Source organism: Scatophagus argus, chromosome 7 (assembly GCF_020382885.2).
Source record: "Scatophagus argus isolate fScaArg1 chromosome 7, fScaArg1.pri, whole genome shotgun sequence".
Lineage (NCBI taxonomy): Eukaryota > Metazoa > Chordata > Actinopteri > Scatophagidae > Scatophagus > Scatophagus argus.
This window is the reverse complement of record NC_058499.1, coordinates 10,944,877-10,965,367: the sequence shown is the minus strand read 5'-3', so window position 1 is coordinate 10,965,367 and position 20,491 is coordinate 10,944,877. Positions and strand designations below refer to the sequence as shown.

Below are 20,491 nucleotides of genomic sequence, written 5' to 3'. Positions count from 1 at the left end.
ACGTCCCGCTTCCTCAAATGCTTGTTCAGAATAAACGCCAGGCATGCCTGTCATCTTTATTGATAGCCTGCCTCTCTCACTCTGCAGTTTCATAATAGAGCCATCAGGGGGAGGGACTTCTGCAGACACAAAAGCCTGATGGTGCTGCCACAAGAGACAGAAAACAAGAGAGACGCTAAAGGAGCTGTGTCTGAGCTGCAGCCATGAGGAGACTGCACCAGCTGTAGTTTTCTCTCAAGTTTCTCATCAGCTGTGTGTCTGACAGGAGGTAAGACAACCCTCAGTGTGTGTGTGTTAAGCTGCTTGAAATGTGACATTGAACTTAGCATATAGGAAGTTAGTGGTATTTCAGTTTGTGAATACTTCACGTTTTTGTATGCACACAAGGGTTCACTGTTACAGTGTACAGTTAATTATTACTCAAATCTTGCATTCTAATACATAGCAGTGAAAACTGTTATTTCTGATGGCTACATAGGGCGTGTTGCTGCCAATGTCAGACTTTTTAAACCAGACAAATTGTTTCACAACAGGAGCAAATTTCACAGATATCCGGTCCTAATTACCAAAATGCTCTTTTCTTTTGTAATCCTGCTATAATCACACAAACTAGACTGGTGTTGGACTGCTCAGCGTGACACAGTTTTACATGTTGTACTTAGTAAATTTTAAAGCAGAAGACTGGACTAAATACACTGTTTATTTCCTTTGCTGGTCAGCTCACAGTGTTTAAGGTTTCTCAGCAGTGAAAGTAGGTACGGCTCTTAGGTGGAATGTTATACAGCAAGCTGGAGCATGTTGTAAACATTTTCATCTCTCCAGTCAGAAATCAACAGGAGCGCACCTCTCTGCATCAGCAGGGCTGGACTTGCGGAGAAAAGCCTTAAAGGAGATAAACCACGTCAATGAAGACACCTGGCATGGCGGTGTTTAAGCAACAGAATGTGGAAGATTTCTATGAAATTGGAGAAGTCCTTGGAAGGTGAGTATATTTTCAAAGCTGTTTGGTGAAGGTGTTTAGCTCACGGAAAAAGAGCCTCCTCGCTTTGTGTGAGTCAGTGTGATTCAGCTCTCCCTTGCATTCACCTTTGATGCAGTGATCCCTGTGTGCATGTAGGTACGCAAGCACCTGGCCTGTTTAAGCTTGAAATGGGGAGTGTCGCAGCGTTTAAGTAGACTGAAGTTTACAGCAAGAGATAAAGTTTCAACAGTAAACGCACTCTAAGAATGAAAGCTCTGGTTGGGCATAATATGTTCAGTCCAGGAAACAGAATCAAATTTGATTTACTGTTGTTGTAAGAGCTGTTTCTGGGTGGTGGATCAGTGTGTTGAGGGTCGTTGTTAAGGTGTGTTAATCAAGCCTGTACAGAGCAGACATCCATTAAAGGAAGCTGGCAGGGTGCAGTATGGATTTGAGGAAGCTATAAATCTATTTTTTCACGGAAGGACAGCTTGGACATGTGCATCACTTGCTAACAGATATATAGGGGGTGTGAAAGAAAAGTGTGTGTGTGACCTCAACCTTTTATCTGCTTGTGAAAACATACGCTATGTCCAGGTATTTGCTGCTCATTTACTTCAGAAACACCCTGGGAGGACACAGACCTGCTGTTGAAATGTTTAGTAGAAGAGTTTAGTGTCCAGCTTTCACTGTATTTTTTTAATTGAGATTTTTCATTAATTTGAGTCGCAAAATATTCAAATGAAAAAATTGAATGTGGTTAGAATAAACAGGAAATTCCCTTAAAGGATAATATTGGCATTTTCAAACATGACTCCCCTCATAATGGTGAACTGCTTCAATAATGCTTAATAAACTGTGTGTTGCTATAGCTAAGTTACAAGCCATTAGAAACAACTTCTCAATGTTTACTTTCTTATTTCCTGGGAAAACACTGCAGAGCATTTGCACCTAAATTTATTTATTAAGAACTGTGTTATTATTATTATGATTTTAGGAAACTTTCTGATACCTTTTTTGAACCTTCCTGATAATTAAAGAGCTACCTTGCAAATCAAAATTTGTTCTTATTAATAGGTTTTAATTGAACTGATTATCTTGTAAGATTAATAAAGCAATTAGTTACAACTTATAAAACCTGTTTGTATAAAGTTTACTAAGAATCCTTTTTCTAAATCGCACGCTGACAGTATCAATGAGTTGTGGTTGGAAACATGTTGCTTGAAAAAACAACTCAGCTTTGAGGTGCGTTCGCAACCCCCATCGTGACAAAAACTTGATGCTATTGTGGTTAAAAGCCACAGATTCCTGCAACTAAAAAACAAGTCGAGAGTCGGTTTCAGTTACCGAACGTGTGTGAGAATTTCATCACCATTTCTCCAGCTGGATATTGTGCGAGTTCTTGAGGATGCGGCCCACCCCGCCCACAGTGTGTGAGGGCCTCATGGGTTGAGACCTCTCGACCATAACGGGGGATACACAGTGGAACTGTTACTCATTTGTCCTCTCAAGAGGGTGGGGAAATTTGATGAGGGGGGTGTGGGCCAAAAACTTCTAATATGTTCTGTGCTCTGTGGAAGTGTTGAGCCATTCGCTACAGGAAAGTCTATTCATCATATTGTCCCCCACTGATGGATTTAATGTCACAGGGCACCACGCAGTTGTACTCAATGTTTCTTTCCACCTGTACAGACAGTTTTTGGTAAAAGTATCTGTGAAACAACCCTTCGGTTGAGATGTGAAGCGTTTACTGACACCTGTGCCTTCTTACCATCTGAGTGATGACACTCATGATGACATACAATAGGATGTGTCACAGTGTGGGTGCTCAGCTGCCACCAGCCCCCTCATAAGACTTTTGAGACTGTGGTGTGCTGTGACGCAAGAGTTTGTCAAGGTAAGCCAAAAGAAGGAAGGACTTATGTGGAGTGTGTCAAGTCTACCTGACAACAAATGAGTCATTCTTGTCAAAATTTGGTCAAAATGACATAGAACATTTTACCCTATACCTTTACTACTACTATTTGCTGGATGCTAAAACACTTACTGAATGAGTCTTTCTTAGTCATCATCAAGCAATGACAAAAACTTACAGGGTACAACACTGGAGAGGAAGTGCTATTGTCTTTGCCTGTCTGAACAAAAATAAAAGCTTGTAAACTTCCTCCTAATTTTGAAATCTGTAAATACTGCACTTACATCATAGTGGCTATGAATCCTTCACAGGCTTCACATTGGTTGCAGAAAGTTGTGGGTTTGTGGTGTTTTAGTGACATGGCTCTAGATAGGGCAGTGTTGGTCAGACAGCTGTTGATTAGATTGCAAATAAATTTTTTCATCCCCAGAGGATGAATCCCACTGACTTAAGTGATTGTCTGACTTTTCATTTGACGCCACCGGAAGGTTTACGTCTGTGCTTCTCAGAGAACTGTCTCAACAACTATTGGATGGATTGCTGTTAAGTCAAGATGAATTGTGATGACTTTGGTGACCCCTTAACTTTTCACCACCGTCGGGTCAACATTTTAAAGTGATAAAGGTAGCACTAAGCTGAAAGAACCTTCAATGTCCCTACTGTGAGTACAGCTGGGCCTGTCACAACTATCGTCCCAAGACATAAGGGCAACAAACAATACTGTTGTCGTTTTAAAACCATTTTATACCACTGATATAATAATATTACAATAGCACAATAATGCGGTACACCCCTTTGTTAGAGGTTAGGTTTTAATTTGTTCGACACTGTAAATGGAAAAAATAAGTATAAAATATCCCACATATAAAAAAACATAAATTAAACCACACAACTAAAATAAAATGGGTTTTCAGGCTCAGTTAACGAAAGTTAAATTTAAATAAATATTATGTGTGACACATTGGTGCATACATTCATTCCCTATTAGGCCATATAATCCAGTAATCTAGTTTTTGCCCCTTTTCATCGGGTCGTGTCTGAGTTCATGTCCATATGTTGATTAGATTGTTCAATTGCTATATATTTATATTAATAAGATAAGATGTGTTGATAGCATAATTATTGTAATAGGCAGCCTCACAGAGCTTGAGACTCTTGGTATTAAATTACTCAAATGTCTAGTTCCAGCTGATTGCAGGAACACTAAAAAGGTCACATCACACCACACATGAAAGTGTTTCCCAATTTATCTTTGGTTAATGCAATATTTGCAATTTCTAGAAATACTAAGCAAATTTGTGCAGTGGGAACTGAATTAGAGAAATGATTTTAGCTCACAGAAGTTTGGTTTCTTCGGAGAGGATGCAAGAAGGGCAGTGATGCATACTTAAGGCCGCAGCCTTCACACACTTGATGTGTTGAAGTGAAAAGAACTGACAGTCGTGAGGCGGACAGGTGCTCCTGAAGAGCGCAGTAAAGTGCTAGAATTTCTCCAAAGGGATTTACTGTACACGATGTATCTATAGCATATAGACAGCAGGCATGCATGTGCAAGGAGCAGGACAAGAACGTATGTAGTCGGCTCTGAGGAACAGACATTCCTGCTGTCGAGTAGGTGAAAAATGTGTTTATGCAGTGCAGCCCGTCAGAGGGAACTCCATGTTGACTGCTTGGACATGAGACTGACATTGCACCAGTTCAAAACAAGTGGGAATCTAGAGTGTCCTGAACTTTTCATGGGCACAAATATTGAAACAATAGTTGCACATAAAGGGACTTACGAATTGTGTATCTGGCGTTTCACATAGAAATGAAACTTTATGCAGTGATGAGTCATACTTTAGAAGTTTGATCTGCTCCGCCATCACATTTGATTTTACAGATGGTGGGATAGGAACGGGGCTTGGTCAATTATGATTCTGGATGTCTTTGTCACACTGCCCCAGAGGTTGTTTGGCTGAGAAATGTGTTTAAATATTGGGCCGGCGCCACTTGTCCGAGCATTCCTTCCAACCTTGGCTGTGGATAATGACCTTCAGCTGTTGGAAGTGGAAACTCTGCAGGGAGATGGTACTTTCAGCCCCATTGGCCCAGCTTAGAGCTAAGACAGCCGGCACGCCTGGCCCGTTGTGGAATACCACTCCCAGCATCACTTCTTTCTCCATGCTTTGTAAGAGCACTGAAGTAAAGCCTTGGCTCTGACATTTGTAATGTGTACTTTCTCGCGTTTGGACTACAACGGCCATGTGTAATCCTGTTCGGCCTTGCTCTACAGGCAAATAAAAGACACTGTTGCTGTTATCCTTCCATGAAACCATTTCTCCCCTTGGGGTAATTTACGCCTGTTTTTGCAAGTGGAATTCATTGAGCGACTTACTCTCCTCTTCAGTTCACACATTATCGTAGTCATCTCTAACAGGGTCAGCCTTTCAGGGATGTCTCAGGGGTGGAAATGTCCCATGAATAGAACAGATAGCACAGGGAGCATTTCAGATTCCACGCTGCTGCTCTGCTCCGGCACCCCACTCACCACGTTTCCTTTACGGCATGAGTGTACAACTCTTTGAAGACCTTTGTTACAGCATGTGTTCTCTCCTGTGTTCACACCAATATCCGATGTTGTCGGTGTTTTTGTTGCCCTGATATGAAGTAAATGGGCTTAATAATAACTTCCATGGGTCTTTTTGGTTGAGAAACTCTGGGAGGTTGTTGTTCTCACTCACTCAAACATTCATTTTTATTTGAAACATCTGTGTACTTAAAATTTCATTTTTTTCAGACAATGAAATGTTGATTTATACATGTGCGGTGTTGCTGTATACAATTGCATAATGTTGGAAGTTGAACCAAACATTTTGTCCCTCCAGCAAAACAGTCATTGAAGATCTGGGCTTGCGTACACCACAGTAAGAGTTGTTTTGTTGTTTTTGAGCGAGGAAACCTTAGAAAAGAGTCTTAGCTGAACGTCCTTGTGGACCTTGGGTCCCAGATGTGATTGTAAAAGTGTGTAAGCGCAGGACTGGGTGTGCCTCAACAAAAGGGCTCAAGTGTCAAACACTAATGAGGTTAAAGAGTCATAAGGGTTGCTGTTATTCACACAGATATTTACTTTTACATGTTATTTGTGTGGGATGTATTTATAAGCACAAGTGTTAAACTGCTGTGTGAACAGGGGCAGGAACTTGAGTGAGTATCCATGTTTTTTTGGACAGCTTTTATCTGGCACCTCCTCCCGACAGTCTTCCTCTTCACTTCACTTCTCTAGCTCTATAGGCTTTTTTCCTTCACCTCTGCAGCATGAGAGAGGTGGCAGGTGGAGAATAAGCCTGTGGGCTGCGCTATTCTTAGCCCACTAGACACAGTGATGATAGCGGACACAGACTGGACAGCCTCTCACAGCCACCCTGGAATCTCTGTGTGGACAGTTATGTGTAAAACATATGAAAAGCCTTCCAGTTATTATCTCTTTCTTTGTGTGCTCATTTGTAATGTCTAAAAATACATGTGCTGAGAATTTGCAATGTAAAGTTGCTGGTCCACAGGCTTTTATGTGTTTTCTCCATTCATACTAGTCACTATGTATATTTGACTGGATCTTTCCCTTCTGTCTTGTCAAAGATAACGTTCATACTGCCCACTCGGAAAGTCTTTGCCAGCTCCGCCACTACATTCGCCCTCTTGTCTTGTTATTGGCATCAGTGACTGAGAGGCTTGTTTTGTATGTATTTAATCTATAGGCTGGGCAGGTCAGCCCACAGCAGCAGGAAGTGTCTAAAAAGCAGCAGGAGTGGCCACCACCTTAGTCATGTCTGAGATTACAAGTGCTGATCTGATAATAAAGCGGTGCAGACTCAACATATATTTAACTGGGTGTCAGTGCTGGAAAATGTTCTGACATCTTATTCGGTCTGTCTGTAGGCCAATTATAAATGAAATGCCTCTGTGGTTATGTTAGAGGAGAGTGACAGTAAAGGAAAAAGTTTACTGGTGGAGTCACCCTCTGTCTAGGAATATGAAATGGCCATATTGGGTTCGCACAGCTCAGGATTTAAACTGTGACATGTCCGCAGACTGTAGCATACAAAACAAGAGCACAGTGAAAAGAAAACAATAATCCACTGAGAGATGGTCTCCAAGCCACACCTCTGTTGTGAAATGCTTGGGATATTTCAGTGGACTGATCTCTCGAGGATGGCTAGAAATTTGGCAGGAGGGAGTCTGGAGTGGGAGGACAGCAGCTCTGTCCACACTTGCCGGCCCGTCTGATTGTTCTCTGTCTTGTTGGGAAACAGGAAGTGATGAACTATACCTCATTATTTCAGTTTTGACGCGTGGCTTCCTCTCAGACATCTGTCTTCACCCATATATCCTGTTGTTGATTATAAAGACTTTCATTAGGAATTGTTCCCTTATCTTGAAAAATGATGCCTATAGTATAGGCATGACCACAAAACTTGTCTTTATGGTAACGTGGAGGATTTTAATCAGCTGTGTCTTTAAAAACGCAGCAATTAACATTTAGTAATGTTTTTCTTCTTCTGTGCCTGCAGTGGGCAGTTTGCAATTGTCAAACGATGTAAAGAGAAGAGTACCGGCACCGAATACGCAGCCAAGTTCATCAAGAAGCGTCAGAGTCGGGCCAGCAGACGTGGTGTAAGGAGAGAGGAGATTGAGAGGGAAGTGCACATCCTGCAGCAGATCCAGCACCCCAACATCATATCTCTACATGATGTATACGAGAACCGCACAGATGTGGTGCTCATCCTCGAGCTGTGAGTCTTGATTTGACAACACATCAATGCATTACACCAATGTTACACCTTAATACATCCAAACTCAAAGATTTTTTTCGTTTAGCATATCTTTGAATGGCAAAATCCCCAAATAATGTCAGTGCATTCCTGTAAAGTTGTGTCCATGTCCTGATCTGTGAGTTTAGTTCAGTGTACACAGGTTGTTTGTTGAACCTGTGTTTGCTGAAAACCTTTTGCCAGGATCACGTGTGCCGGAAAGAAACGAACAGAGTCAATAAGCCTTGTGTCGAAATGGGGCCTCAGAGGATCCAGTCTGGGTCCAGCGAGTGCCTGGGAACACGAAGGCCACAATTAGGACTAAAACCAAGCTCAGTCCAATCAAACACAGACGCAGGATGAGACACTGTGCGTCATTCAGCCTATTGTGTTTTCTTTGTGTGAATATGAAAAGAGCATCATGTTTATGGACCGCCAGCTGGTCAAAGGACGCTTTATACCACTTTTCAGAAGCTTTTTTCATTATTAAAGCTTGAAAGCATGATTCATAAGTAGGGCAGACTGACTCAAGGTGGATCCAAATAGCTACCATGAGCAAACATATCTAAGGCATCCTGAGCTACTGCATCCTAATCCTGAGAACTCATTTTAGATAACATTCAAGAGCACCCTTGTTTCAGATTATCTGAGTGCACGAGATCAGTCTCTGAGTGTGTGTCTGTGTGTGTGTGTGTGTTTTGCAGGGTGTCTGGAGGAGAGCTTTTTGATTTCTTGGCGCAAAAGGAGTCTCTCAGTGAAGAGGAGGCCACTCAGTTTATCAAACAAATCCTCGATGGAGTCCAGTACCTTCACTCCAAGGGGATCACACATTTTGATCTGAAGGTACAAAATGTGTTTGTTTTGTGCATCATATGTAAATCTGTATTTGAGATGAGCTTCTTTACCTCCACACTTTCTGAACTTTCACGTACAGGCTAGAACAGGCTGAAATTAATGTCAAATATTTAAAGAAGGTGTACACGTGGGGGGAGCTTCACTATCCGGCATCACACATCCTTCCTGTTTTCTGTGGCTGAAGTCCAAACGCTCAGATACAGACACCACAAGGTTATCTCTTCGCTTTCAGAGAGCCGTGTCTCCCACGCTGCGCTCTGATAGTCACTGTGTTTCTGCTGCAGCTCCTCTTCATTTAGATGCTTTTTGTTTTGGCTATTAAGGAAAGAAACACTGAGAGAGGGCCTTGACTCCTGACTGAATCATCTGACTCATTTGTGCTTAGCATTTTCTGTCAAATCTGGAAGTTAATAGTCAGAGAAAATGTATTTGTGCTGACTAAATGTGACAGAACTTGTGAGCTTTTTTTTGAATAGTTGGGTCAAGGTGGAGATTTTAGTTTGAAGTTTGCTTATTTGCTTGTTTGCTGTGAGTTCTTCTTATCTGATGAGTAAACAATGAGCAAAATTTCCCATGTGTTTCCTTTTAATAATTCACACTCACAAGTACGACTGTAACTGTTGCAGTGTTTTTTCTTTAATGCTTACACAAAAGGCGGCTTTAACCAGGTAACTTGTTTCACTCACTGTTGTTTATATGCCCGACCTCACCTGTCAGTAGAGATCTGTTGACAAAAATGCCTCTCTGTTTTTGTTCTTTTCATGCATCAGCCTGAAAATATAATGCTGTTGGACAGGAATGTTCCTCTACCTCGCATCAAACTCATAGACTTTGGACTGGCACACAAAATAGAAGCTGGGACTGATTTCAAAAACATTTTTGGGACCCCTGAATTTGTTGGTAAGTGTTATCTACATAGATATATATGAGATGTGTTTACAGTGGTAGGACAATCTTGAGAAAAGGCTTGGTGTTTGGCTTGGCTCTGTTTGTGATGTAGGAGTGTGTGCCATCTATTTTCAGCTCCAGAGATAGTCAACTATGAGCCACTGGGATTGGAGGCAGACATGTGGTAAGAGCCTTTAATTACCTCTGACTCTCCTGCCTTCCATACAACAGGCTGCAGTGCATAACTTTGGATTAACCTTGTGCTGGTTTTCACAGGAGCATTGGAGTCATCACATATATACTGTAAGTTGGGAGGATTCATGATTATTAATGGGGATCTTAATGTACCTTAAGAGATTATCTAGGGCATTCTGAGTGGGTGAGAGTGAGTGTTTCTGCTGTTGTTTCAGTTTGAGCGGCGCGTCGCCTTTCCTCGGTGACACGAAGCAGGAAACGCTGGGAAACATCTCGGCGATGAACTACGACTTCGACGAGGAGTTCTTTAGCAACACGAGCGAGCTGGCCAAGAGTTTCATCAGACAGCTCTTGGAGAAGGACAGGAGGTAAAGAACTGAGGCCGAAGGTCAAGTCTGACAATTCCAAAACAAAGCCCGCTGCAATAAATCCTAAGAGTATTAAATCCCAAGACTTGATCCAAATGTGAATGAAAGAGCAGCCAGTCCACAGAAATCTAGAGCAAGGATTTAGGCCCATTTGTTTTTGGTACACAGTGTGACACACAAAATGAGATAAGCTAAATAAATATTACTTATGCTGTAAACTAATTACTGTAAAACTGTGTAAAACCCGTCTTTCTTTGTGACCCTCTTCATGTTGCTTTGTGTTTCCGTTTTAATGCACCTCCAGGAAACTGAATATTCCTGTGAAACTTATCCCAGTGTGAGAGTACTCCTCAGAGATTCACATCCTAAAGCAGGACTGCTCACCGTACTTCGTGTTCACGTATATTTACACAGCTGCATTTTCTTCATCTTCCTCTCATTGTTTTAGAAAACGAATGACAATACAAGAAGCCCTCAATCATCATTGGATTAAGGTATGATTAATGTGTATTACAGCATGTTTTTTTTTAATTCTCAGTAACTCCTGTCACCACCCCCACCCACTACAAACATCATTTAACAGTTCATGTCAAAGGTAACATATGGGTAAGAGGTTTGTTTCTTATGAGAGAACAATATCCATCTTTAAACCAAAAAAAAAAAAATCCACCCACACACTTTTTATGTATGTCCTAACTTGGTGAAAACATACTTTATCACAGTTACTGTAGATTGTATCCATCACTGCACCACACCCCCCCCTCTGGGAGTATAACTCTCACCCTTCACCTAACAACACACTGAGCTCCACACGTCTTGTACAGATGTCTTTTGGAATCCCAAGTAGTCATTTTGTCTGGAAATTCAAGCGACAAACTGAAGCTGGATCTCACTAATTGTTGTTTTTAATGGCACGGACTTTTAACAACCTGTAATGCTGAAGACATCTAGTCCCACATTAGCTGCTGCATGTGAATGGTGTTTTTCTGTGGAGTCTTCGTCCTGTTTGGGTACAAGCATGAAGCCAGGAAACATAACACGCTCAGCAGGAATGTCCATTGTTTTTTGGCGCTCTTACCTGCTATGGCTTTCGCTGTAGGGTCGCACGTTAACCCTACGGTGCCACGTCTGCTGGAATATTCACCGCCAGTGTGTGTTTTCAAGATGCAACACCAATGAGACAGCCTCTCACTCAATGTCCCCCTTATCCCAACCCTTCTGTCTGAAGTCCTGTGGCCCCACAGAAGAGAATAACACTGCCCCTGAGGTGGAGAAGAAAGCGGAGCAGCTGAAGACAAAGCGTCTAAAGGAGTACACCATCCAGTCCCACTCCAGCATGCCACAGAATAACACCTATGCCAACTTTGAACGTTTTGCCCACGTGGTGGAGGACGTCAGTCTGATGGAGACGGGACTGTCGGAGGTGGCAGGAGCCCACCACACTCTGCAGGGTGATATCGAAGCACTGCTCTCCATCTACAATGACAAGGAGGCCTGGTACAAGGAGGAGAGCGAGACTGCAAGGAAACAGCTGTCCCAGGTTCGCTACGAGTTCCGCAAAGTGGAGGCCACGAGGAGACAGCTGCAGGAGGACATGAAGGCTATAGATGCCAGTCTGGAGAGCATCAGTGGGAAGTACAACCAGAGGCAGAGTCAGCTGGACGCTCTGAGGCAGGAGCTAAACTCCGAGCTGCAGTGGCTGCAGGAAGTGATGACCTCTCTGCACCCGGAAGGAGCCAACGGCAGTGTCCTCAGCAGCAGTCTGAATACGGACGTGAAGCAGGCGCTGATGGAGCTGCTGCATCGGTCCTGCAGGAGGGAGTTGTGTCCCGAGGCCAAACAGCCGCTCACAGAGTCTGGCTGACTTACTGAAGTGAAGGCCCACATTTATTGATCTTTTATTGAGCTTTACAAGCTGTTTTGAAATCAACACATTGTTTTTTTTTCCCCAATACAAAATTGAGTAGCTTCGTCTTGTGTGAACTCTGTGGTACATCTGTATGGTGAATACGAAACTACAGGCAGACGATGGTTAGCTCAGCTCAGCAAGTCGGACTCACAGTTTAACACGTTATATCTTGTTGATCTGAGCCTTGCAAAAACTTTGAGTGTAAGTAAAGTGTGAAAACAACAGGTTGTGCTTTTCGAGGGCAGTGAGTGACAACAGCACACCAGGAAGTCATTAGTTCAGCACATAACCCCCAGCAAAAAAGGCAACTTGTCATTTTTTACGCTTAGTTTTTTTGTTTGGGTTAAACAAATGACATGTAAATGAGTGATTGGTAGGCAGATTTTGTTATCTTTGGACAGAGTCAGGTGAGCTGTTTCTCCCAGCTTCCCGTCCTAAACCAAGCTAACTACAGATATGAGACAGATGTAAGAGGGGCGTTCTCATCTAACTCTGGGCAAAAAAGCAGATTTCTCAACATGTTGAACTAGTCCTTTAAGTTGCAATAATTATGACACAATCATGTTATTAATTTTCTAAAGGTAAAGCGAAATGAACAGAGGATTTATTTATGCACTGCTCTTGTTTGAGTATTCGGGTCAGGTAGCTTTTTATTTATCTTTGTTGATGATAATGAAGATGTATATTGATTATGAATGTTTTTACTGTGTTATAATGAGAAGAACACAGAAGAAGTATTTTCAATGGAAGGTACCAGAAGTTCTTTTTGATTTATTGATTTGATTTATTTTTTCATGCCATTCTATTTTTTTAGCTTGTGTATTGACTTCTTTTTTTTTTTTTAAACAATGGTTATCCATTTGTAAGGACAGATTTGTGCTCCTAAATGTGTTTTTCAGATTATTTTTCAGTGATTCAAATTTGCACTTTTACTGAAGGTTGAATTTATTTATTTATTTAAAAAATTTTTTTTTTTTTTCTTTCTTGGAGATGTTCTATGTGCCGACAAGACAAACAACATCTATGATAAGATCACGTGTTTGAGAATGTGTCACCTTCTTGTCAGTGTTTGTTTGCACCTCAACACACATCAACACACCTATAAACATTTTGGCTTTGCCTTTTACATGCACACTGACATTTTACACCATCAAAGCACTGAAATAAATGATCGTTTATTATGTATCCCATTTCTGTTTTGTGATTTGAGATTTCAGTGTATTTCTTCTTGTTCTTCAAAGGGTAGTGTCAGAATTAGACCGGTACCATAGCGCAGTGTTCTTGAACTTGAACATTTGACCTTAACTTGAAAGATACTTGCTCTGCTATTTCATCCGTCATTGTGTCTCCGCAGCCTCTGAACCCCAGACAGGCCATGGTGAAGAGGTTGTCAGTGGTCAACTTGGAAAACTTTAGGAGACAGTACGCCAGACGCAGGTGGAAGGTAAAGTACAGTATTTGGAGCAATATTGGGTGGTTCCCTTACAGTAATCAGGGTTCTATAGAAAAGAAATAGTCACTCTTTTGATTTTGTGACTCATTCCCTTTGCTTTTATCTCTTATCGCTATCTCTACAGCTGTCATTCAGAATTGTTGCCCTGTGCAACCACTTAACACGGATCATGAAGAAGGGCCAAAAGCTGCCTGAGCAGGACGGGGTAAGAACTTACCGTTATGATGCTAACAGCGATAATTCAATCCGGACTTAAAGCAGCAGTTTGACCTTTTAGGAATTTTGCATTTTTGCTTTCCTGACAGGAGTTTGTTGAGAAGATTGTTGCCACTCTCACCTTGCAGCCTGCAGCTGGTTAGCTCAGCACAAAAACTGGAGACATGGTGAAGCAGCTAGCCTGGCACCATCCAAAGGTCGTGCAGTCTGCCTACCAGTGCCTCTAAAGCTCACCAGTTAATGTGTCATATCTCAAAACGTCAAAGTCAGCTCTTAGAAGCTACAATATCCCGATGTGTAGTTGTCACAATGATCGAGATTGCTAGACATCCAATGGAATCCTTTACACTTCAGTTTTTGTATGGATTAAACAAACAAGAAATAAGTAATTTAAGTAATAATTTGTGACTTAAAAACCAGGGTTTCCTTTTGTGCTAAGCTTAGCTAACTGGCTGCTGGCTGTAGCTTCACATTAACTGTACTGCACCAACATGAAGCTAGTAATTCTGCACCCTGCATTTCCAAAAGTAATAAAACAATCCTCACATTTTGCCAAGAGCTGTCATCGCCTGTCACCACACAAACAATTGCACAAGCTGTACCTCCAACCAAAACGTTTTGATTATTTCAGAGGGATTGTGAAAGTGACCAAGAAGAAGAAATTCTGAAGAGGAGGCCGAGGACCAGAAAGAGAAGCAGCACTTCCTGAGAGCAACTCCAGGCTCTGTGTGTGTCAGTTAGTGATGTTTCGGTTGCAAAACAGTGACTCTGCTCTTTTTTGACGCACGCATTGCGGCTGTTACTTGTCAGGAGGAATCAGCTACAGTATTTGAGCGACTGCTGTGTGCAGTGTTTTCATTGGTCAAGGTGACTTGACTGACCAGCAGATCATCTGCTGTGTGCTAGATAACATTCTGCAATTTCCAAATTCGAGCTACTGTTTTCTGGCACAGGAAGATGTAACTGGATTATCGATGACAGGAACTGGGAAGCCAATGTACAAAAGCATGTAGGCAGCTTCCTCTAATAACTGCAGTCTTAAAAGTCCCTCAGCTGTCATTTAACAGTCGGGTATGGACAGAGAGTTAGATTATCTTTTTATTGTGCAGGCTGCATGTGCAGATTTGCAAGAAATGTATTACGAGTTGTACAAGCGTTGCCAGATGAAAGGATTTAGCTTTGCAGATTGACAAAATGGTAGCAGATCTTCATAACCACATGTTTGTGTGCTGTTCTGCTTAACACACAATGACTGTGTGAACCAAGGTTATTGTAGGCAACTAAGGCTAAACTACGACTGAAACGATGTGGTGTACTTATAAAACAAAAGAAAATACAGTAAAAACATAAAGGAAATGTCTTCGTCTTTGTCAATCTGATAAAAGTTGTCAACTCATTGTAAAAGCTGTTCTTAACCTCCCAGTTCTTACCCTTGACACATACAACATATGATTAAAAAAAAAAATCCAATAACACCTAAACTAAAACTAAACATTTTTAAACAACAAAAATTGAAGTGAAATGAGCGAACCCACTCCAAAAACAAAAATATAAAGAAAAATAAAAATTAATAAATAACACACAACTATAATAACTCTAGTGTGAACACTGTTTAACACATTAACATTTTCATTTTCATCTCAATAAAATATCTGAAGCCTGGTCACTGTACAGTGCTGTCTGTTTACTGTAGAATTTAACATTACTCATGTCCAGTGGGACAGTAATTGCATTTCATTGTATGTAAACATAAAGACAGAAGACAGAAATACTTTATAAACGAACATTCGCAGTTGAATATTTTAAGGCAATTTTTAGTTCCTGATGTACTATTATGATGTATTTATGGTACAGGGATATATAATATCAGCCAAATGTCTTAATTTCAGTGGATTCAAGCTCATTAAAAGACGCATTCACTTCTTTTAAACGTGCATTGTTTTCTGTTCACTTGTATGTACTGTAAACTGAATGTTTTTGTTTAATAAATTAATGAATGTGAGTGTTTTCTTCTTTCTTCTTTCTTGAAAGAAAAACGAGAAAAAAAAAACAAGAGCATCTTTTTATCCTTGGATGTAAATCGGTGCTGTCAAACCTTGTCTATTTCCATTTAAGGCAATCTTATTATGAAGAGGCCTCTTTAACTTTAACATCAGCGCAGAGCTTATGGTTTAGGAGTTTGAAAAGTGTATCAGCAGCGAGCCAGGATCTCTGTCAAAGCAAAATAAGACTGTCAATAGACATTAAATACATTATTAACTCTTTAAGAATCAACGAGCACTAATTGTGACAGTAAACTTCTACTGATTTTTCATCCTGCCATTGGTCAATTATTTAGTCTCACAACAGTAATGTTGTTTGGGCTCAGTTGGCCTGAAAGAGATTGGAGGGATAATTTGACCTGAACTAAATAGCATTTTTGGCAGTGACACAATGTAGGCCAGCTCCACACAGATGGAAGAAAAGGAAAGGAATCATATTCAGCAAGTGGGTCAGTCTGAAATCTGTAAGCCTGTTCATGCTTCAACATCTCATTACAGAATGATTTTAGGTTCAGTGCAAGAGCACAAGCCATTTAATACACAGTGCTCCGTGCTGGGGTTTGAGGAGGCACTCCACTGATTTAGCATTGCACTTCCATGAAGATGGGTGATTTACTAACTATATGTTTACAAAATGACAAAAAGGTGTGGATCAAGCTTCAAAAACCGAAACTGATAATAAACTGATAATTTCAAACTACTAATTTCCAAACTATTTTAGCAATAACTTTCAGCTTTCAACTTTTAGCTATAGCTTTTTAATTTGTTTCTAATACATTTGTTTGTGTATTAACAATTAATCCATTACTCTTAATGTGTAGAAATACTTGAACAATTTGTCCACTGCTTTTAGCTTTTAGCTAAGTGTTCCAACTGTTTATTCATTCCTTTGAGATAAAAATTTCAATCAGTTACTTTAGATTGTCTATTTAACCACTGGTATTAAAAGTTACAGATAAATGGTTGAAATACATTGAGAAGATTAGCTTATTTAGCTGCCATTTAGTCATCACTTTCAGCTAACGTTTTCAGCCATTTTCTTTGTTTGACTTGCTTCGCTTGTAAGCTGTATTCTGTGTTACAGCAGGCTCGGTAATTGAGTACATACACACAGATTACTTGACTTTATCTTCAGTCTTTCCAAATATGCTTTGGCAACTGTAGTTTACATCAAAGTAAGTAGAAATGACAAAGCTCCTCCAGGCTGAATAGTACTCCTTGACATGATGAGTTAGATGGACAACATCACACTGTTATCTTTATACATCTTAGGTCCTTATTAGAGTTGTTTTACAGTAGTATGAATAATAACAACTTGTGAGTTACTGGCATAAGATGAGATAAGAGAAAACATTTGCAGCACTCTCAGGTCATCTATCTCCAGGCTGGTGACTGTAAATATTTCAACCATGTCTCACTGAAACATGAGCTTTGAGTCCTTTTGTAGCTTTGTCATTGGTAGAGAGTGAAATGACATGCCTTCCGGTAAGCTGTTACAGTTAGGTTTTAAGCATCTCATGTAACAGAGTCACCGCCGGTATGCTGGGATCAATTCTGTGGTCGACCAGCGACAGGGTTATGGGATCATTGGATTCCAGCAGACTTATGGTGGGACGATGTGATGGATGGGCCGTTCACACACAGACAAATAAGGAGTGCTGTCACAAACCGTACGCTGCATGTGTGTAATACAAAACCACGTCCTTGATTGAAAGAGATACAGATGTCTTTTGAAGCGTTCCTTGACTCAGTGATGTGTCAGGAGGCCAAAGTAAAATATGTGGTGTGCATAAAGCAGACATAATCCAGTAAGTCTCCTCAGTAAGAATGCTATTGCAAAATTACCCGTAGGTAAATATAAAGCGTGAGGCACCGTGATAACATTTGACACTAAAAAGCAGCCTGATGGAAGCACACTCATAATTTCATCCGTTGTCTTTTTCTGATTTTATGGCAGTGTTGGACCTTTGCAGAAAGTGAACTCTAATACATATATTCCCACCCTGTTGAGGTCATTGCATTGTTTAGTTTCACGTGACTTCATAGAAGACCTAAACTCAGAGAAGTCAGAGAAGTACAGTAACTTTCCTGTGATTTTGGTTTTCTTTTACAATGGTGCCATCTAGTGGGCACAACAAAGACATCGGGGGTACAGAAAATATGAGAGTCTGAAAATAAAAATACTAAACTATCTGGTTAAACTTACTGGACCAAAAATAAGCAAAGGCTTATATTAATGACTGCCAATTAACAACATCCTAAAAATAATAAGACAAAAATAGACAAAATGAAGGAAACAAATTCATATGACCATCAGTTAATTACAAACTGTGTTTCTCCTACATGTATTTGCAATATAATATAAAAGACATGTATTGTTTATGTATGTGGAAAAACAAAATATTAGTTTTCAGGAAAAATCTCTCTGCATTTTGCTATGAACTGCCTTCAAAATTTAGAACAACCCACCATATGTCGCATGAATACTGGATGAATTACTTATCAGTCTTTAGTAGTTATTGCATTCAGACTTAAATATCTGATCGTACAGCTAAGTGATGTATGCAACGACAAATATCAACAACCTGTCTTCTCTCCAGTGACTCATAGTACCGTACATCTTATTTTCTGTGAGCGCGTGATGCTTTGTGCTCAGTGAACAAAGCTGTGAGAACTTCTGATGGCGGAGGCTATGTAATTCTGGAGACAGACCTGGGGGCATTAATCATGAATGCCAGCCTCTCACTTTATCTGTGTGATCATTAGGCCATACTTGAGCATGATGATCACTCCCTGGAAATGAGCTCCAGGAGGCTGCTTCCATTATTCATACCTACATGAGCACAGTCTGCCCCCTATTCCTGGAAATGAGAGTCAGTGAAGAGAGGCCATATTTAGGATCTATGTTCTTGATATGTCACAAGCTGGCATGTCTTTGTTAGTGCTTTCAAAACCCCAGCGCTTCATCCTAAGCAACCTGCTTCCTCTATACCTGTGTGATTACCCCCATGGGAGGCAACAGGTGTTGCTTATTAGAATGCTGAGGACAACTAGTTCGCCCCTTTAAGGCAAAGCCTGTCATTTGATTGGTTGACCTTTTCATCAAAGTTGTGTTTGGCAGCTTAAGAGCAACTGTGGATGTGACAAAGCTTTAAAACGGGCTCCCGATTCATGTGGCAGACAGTTATTGCCTCAGGTCTGTATTTTGAAAGCAGTATTATCATTATGGATAGACTTTAATCCAGTTTCGTGCACATGTCATAATGATTATTGGCTATTGGATTGTTGGCAGTGACTGTTGAGGGGGTTATTGCCTATTGATCCATTTATACAGTATAGTGCTTGTGGTATAATTTTTCTTTCTCTTCTTTCAGACATGTTGGCATATGTTTTGAAAAACACGCAGCTTCAGTATGGAGTATATATAAATACACCCACAAGAGAGGTAGGAAATCCCAAATGCACTCGACTAAAATGCGTCTTGTTTGTTTCTTTACAGCATAATTTATGTCTTCCAAAAAGCCCACAAGAATTAGTTCTGATTCTGTGCAATGGGAGTAAGTGCAGATAATTAGCTGACAGGCTGTGAACGGCTGTGGTGTGAAGGCTTGATGATGCCACATTCACATAATTGATCTCCAAGGCCCTGGCAGTCCACATCTTAAAAAAAAACTGCATACAAATGAACCTGTGAAAAACAGATCTTGTCAAAGATAGTATGTGGTCTTGATAAACTGACAGCTGACCACATTGTGAGAACATGCTGAGTGAGCCTGGTTCAAGATTTCATTAGCTCACTAGCTCCATTCTGCTCTGAACATGCCCCTTGAAGTGTTTGTCATGCCTAAAATAGTTTCCCCAGTAACTAATATGTTTGATTTGGCTTCTACATCATGTTCAGACATTTCATATGTCATTCAGGTCTTCCTTCCTCTGCAAGTAGTATTCATCATTTGTGTTGTTGCAGTTTGAAATATCACTTGCTATCTGAAGCAATATTCAGAATCAATGCTGCTGGCAAAACCAGTGCAGAATGGCAGCATTGCTCTTTGAACATTGTTCTTCCTCTTAAAAGGGCTGAGGATAACCTTTTGGAGACGGCAAAATCAATTGTACTATACTGAATTGCAGAGGCTACTGCTGGTTGCCAGTGGGCTCCGGAGACCAGAATATTCCCAACGCAATATCAGGAAGAAAGAGCAGCCTTCCTTATGCAGCGCTGATTTATCCACATCCATATATTGTGGAATTAAAGCATAAATAATAAATAAAAATACATTTGTTTTGTCCCTTAAAAACTACCTTGTTTCTGTAATGAACCAAAGCTGAGATAACCAGACCTCCCCAGTGTTTATGAAATCTCCCCAGTGAGCTATGGATCGCCACGGCTGTGTCATCATTAGTGTAACCTGCTCTTCTAATAATTGAGCAGGGGATATTTTGGGTTCACAGGTCTCTTAATTAAAGGTGCTCAGTCCTCTGACAGATGAGACCATTATCTCTGTAGGATGTGAATGAGACCGCTCTACAGTTCATGATAACATAATGAGTGCATTCCTTGCTTAGAAAGGATCAGATCAAAACGTGTGGCTGCAGTCTCACGTGTTGTTGCACAAGCCTTTGAAACATGCTGCTCTAACAACCTGTAAATTATCTAGGAACCCAGTTGTTTTTCCACTTTGTTTTGATGGAGTCCTCGTAGGAAAGAGCAGATGTAACGGATTTGAATCTCCAAGTGAATCAATCGGCCTTGATTTCACATCCAAAAACCTGAGTGACCACTGAGGTTTCAGACCTTAATGCTCAAGTATCTGGCATTTTAGACTCGGGATATAATAACAGAGTAATTCATTTCTGTCTGGCCCTGAGATGCTTGCTGGTTACAACTGGCTGATAGCA

At 40.7% G+C, this 20,491-nt stretch overlaps 1 protein-coding gene across 3 annotated transcripts; it reads left to right on the top strand.

The window, feature by feature from the left end:
• Positions 1–70: 70 nt before the first annotated feature.
• On the top strand, positions 71–15,552 carry dapk2b (death-associated protein kinase 2b). Of its 3 annotated transcripts, XM_046393433.1 has the most exons (12): positions 71–268; positions 823–982; positions 7,427–7,648; positions 8,371–8,509; positions 9,292–9,421; positions 9,545–9,593; positions 9,686–9,712; positions 9,820–9,972; positions 10,421–10,466; positions 13,236–13,325; positions 13,459–13,539; positions 14,182–15,552. In XM_046393433.1, exons 2-12 carry the CDS (start codon positions 906–908, stop codon positions 14,257–14,259), a joined length of 1,092 nt encoding a protein of 363 aa, XP_046249389.1. In that variant the 5' UTR covers positions 71–268; positions 823–905; the 3' UTR covers positions 14,260–15,552. The 3 variants fall into 3 exon arrangements, with proteins under 3 accessions (XP_046249389.1, XP_046249388.1, XP_046249387.1); XM_046393432.1 differs by lacking the exons at positions 13,236–13,325; positions 13,459–13,539; positions 14,182–15,552 and adding an exon at positions 11,201–13,066 and having other exon boundaries at positions 827–982; XM_046393431.1 differs by lacking the exons at positions 13,236–13,325; positions 13,459–13,539; positions 14,182–15,552 and adding an exon at positions 11,201–13,066.
• Positions 15,553–20,491: the final 4,939 nt, after the last annotated feature.

Bases quoted from the DNA above. Each gene is read 5' to 3' on its own strand.
- dapk2b (XM_046393432.1), top strand. From the start codon at position 906: ATGAAGACACCTGGCATGGCGGTGTTTAAGCAACAGAATGTGGAAGAT. The intron at 9,422-9,544 runs GTAAGTGTTATC...ATCTATTTTCAG, and splicing joins TGGGACCCCTGAATTTGTTG to CTCCAGAGATAGTCAACTAT. The intron at 10,467-11,200 runs GTATGATTAATG...TTCTGTCTGAAG, and splicing joins TCAATCATCATTGGATTAAG to TCCTGTGGCCCCACAGAAGA.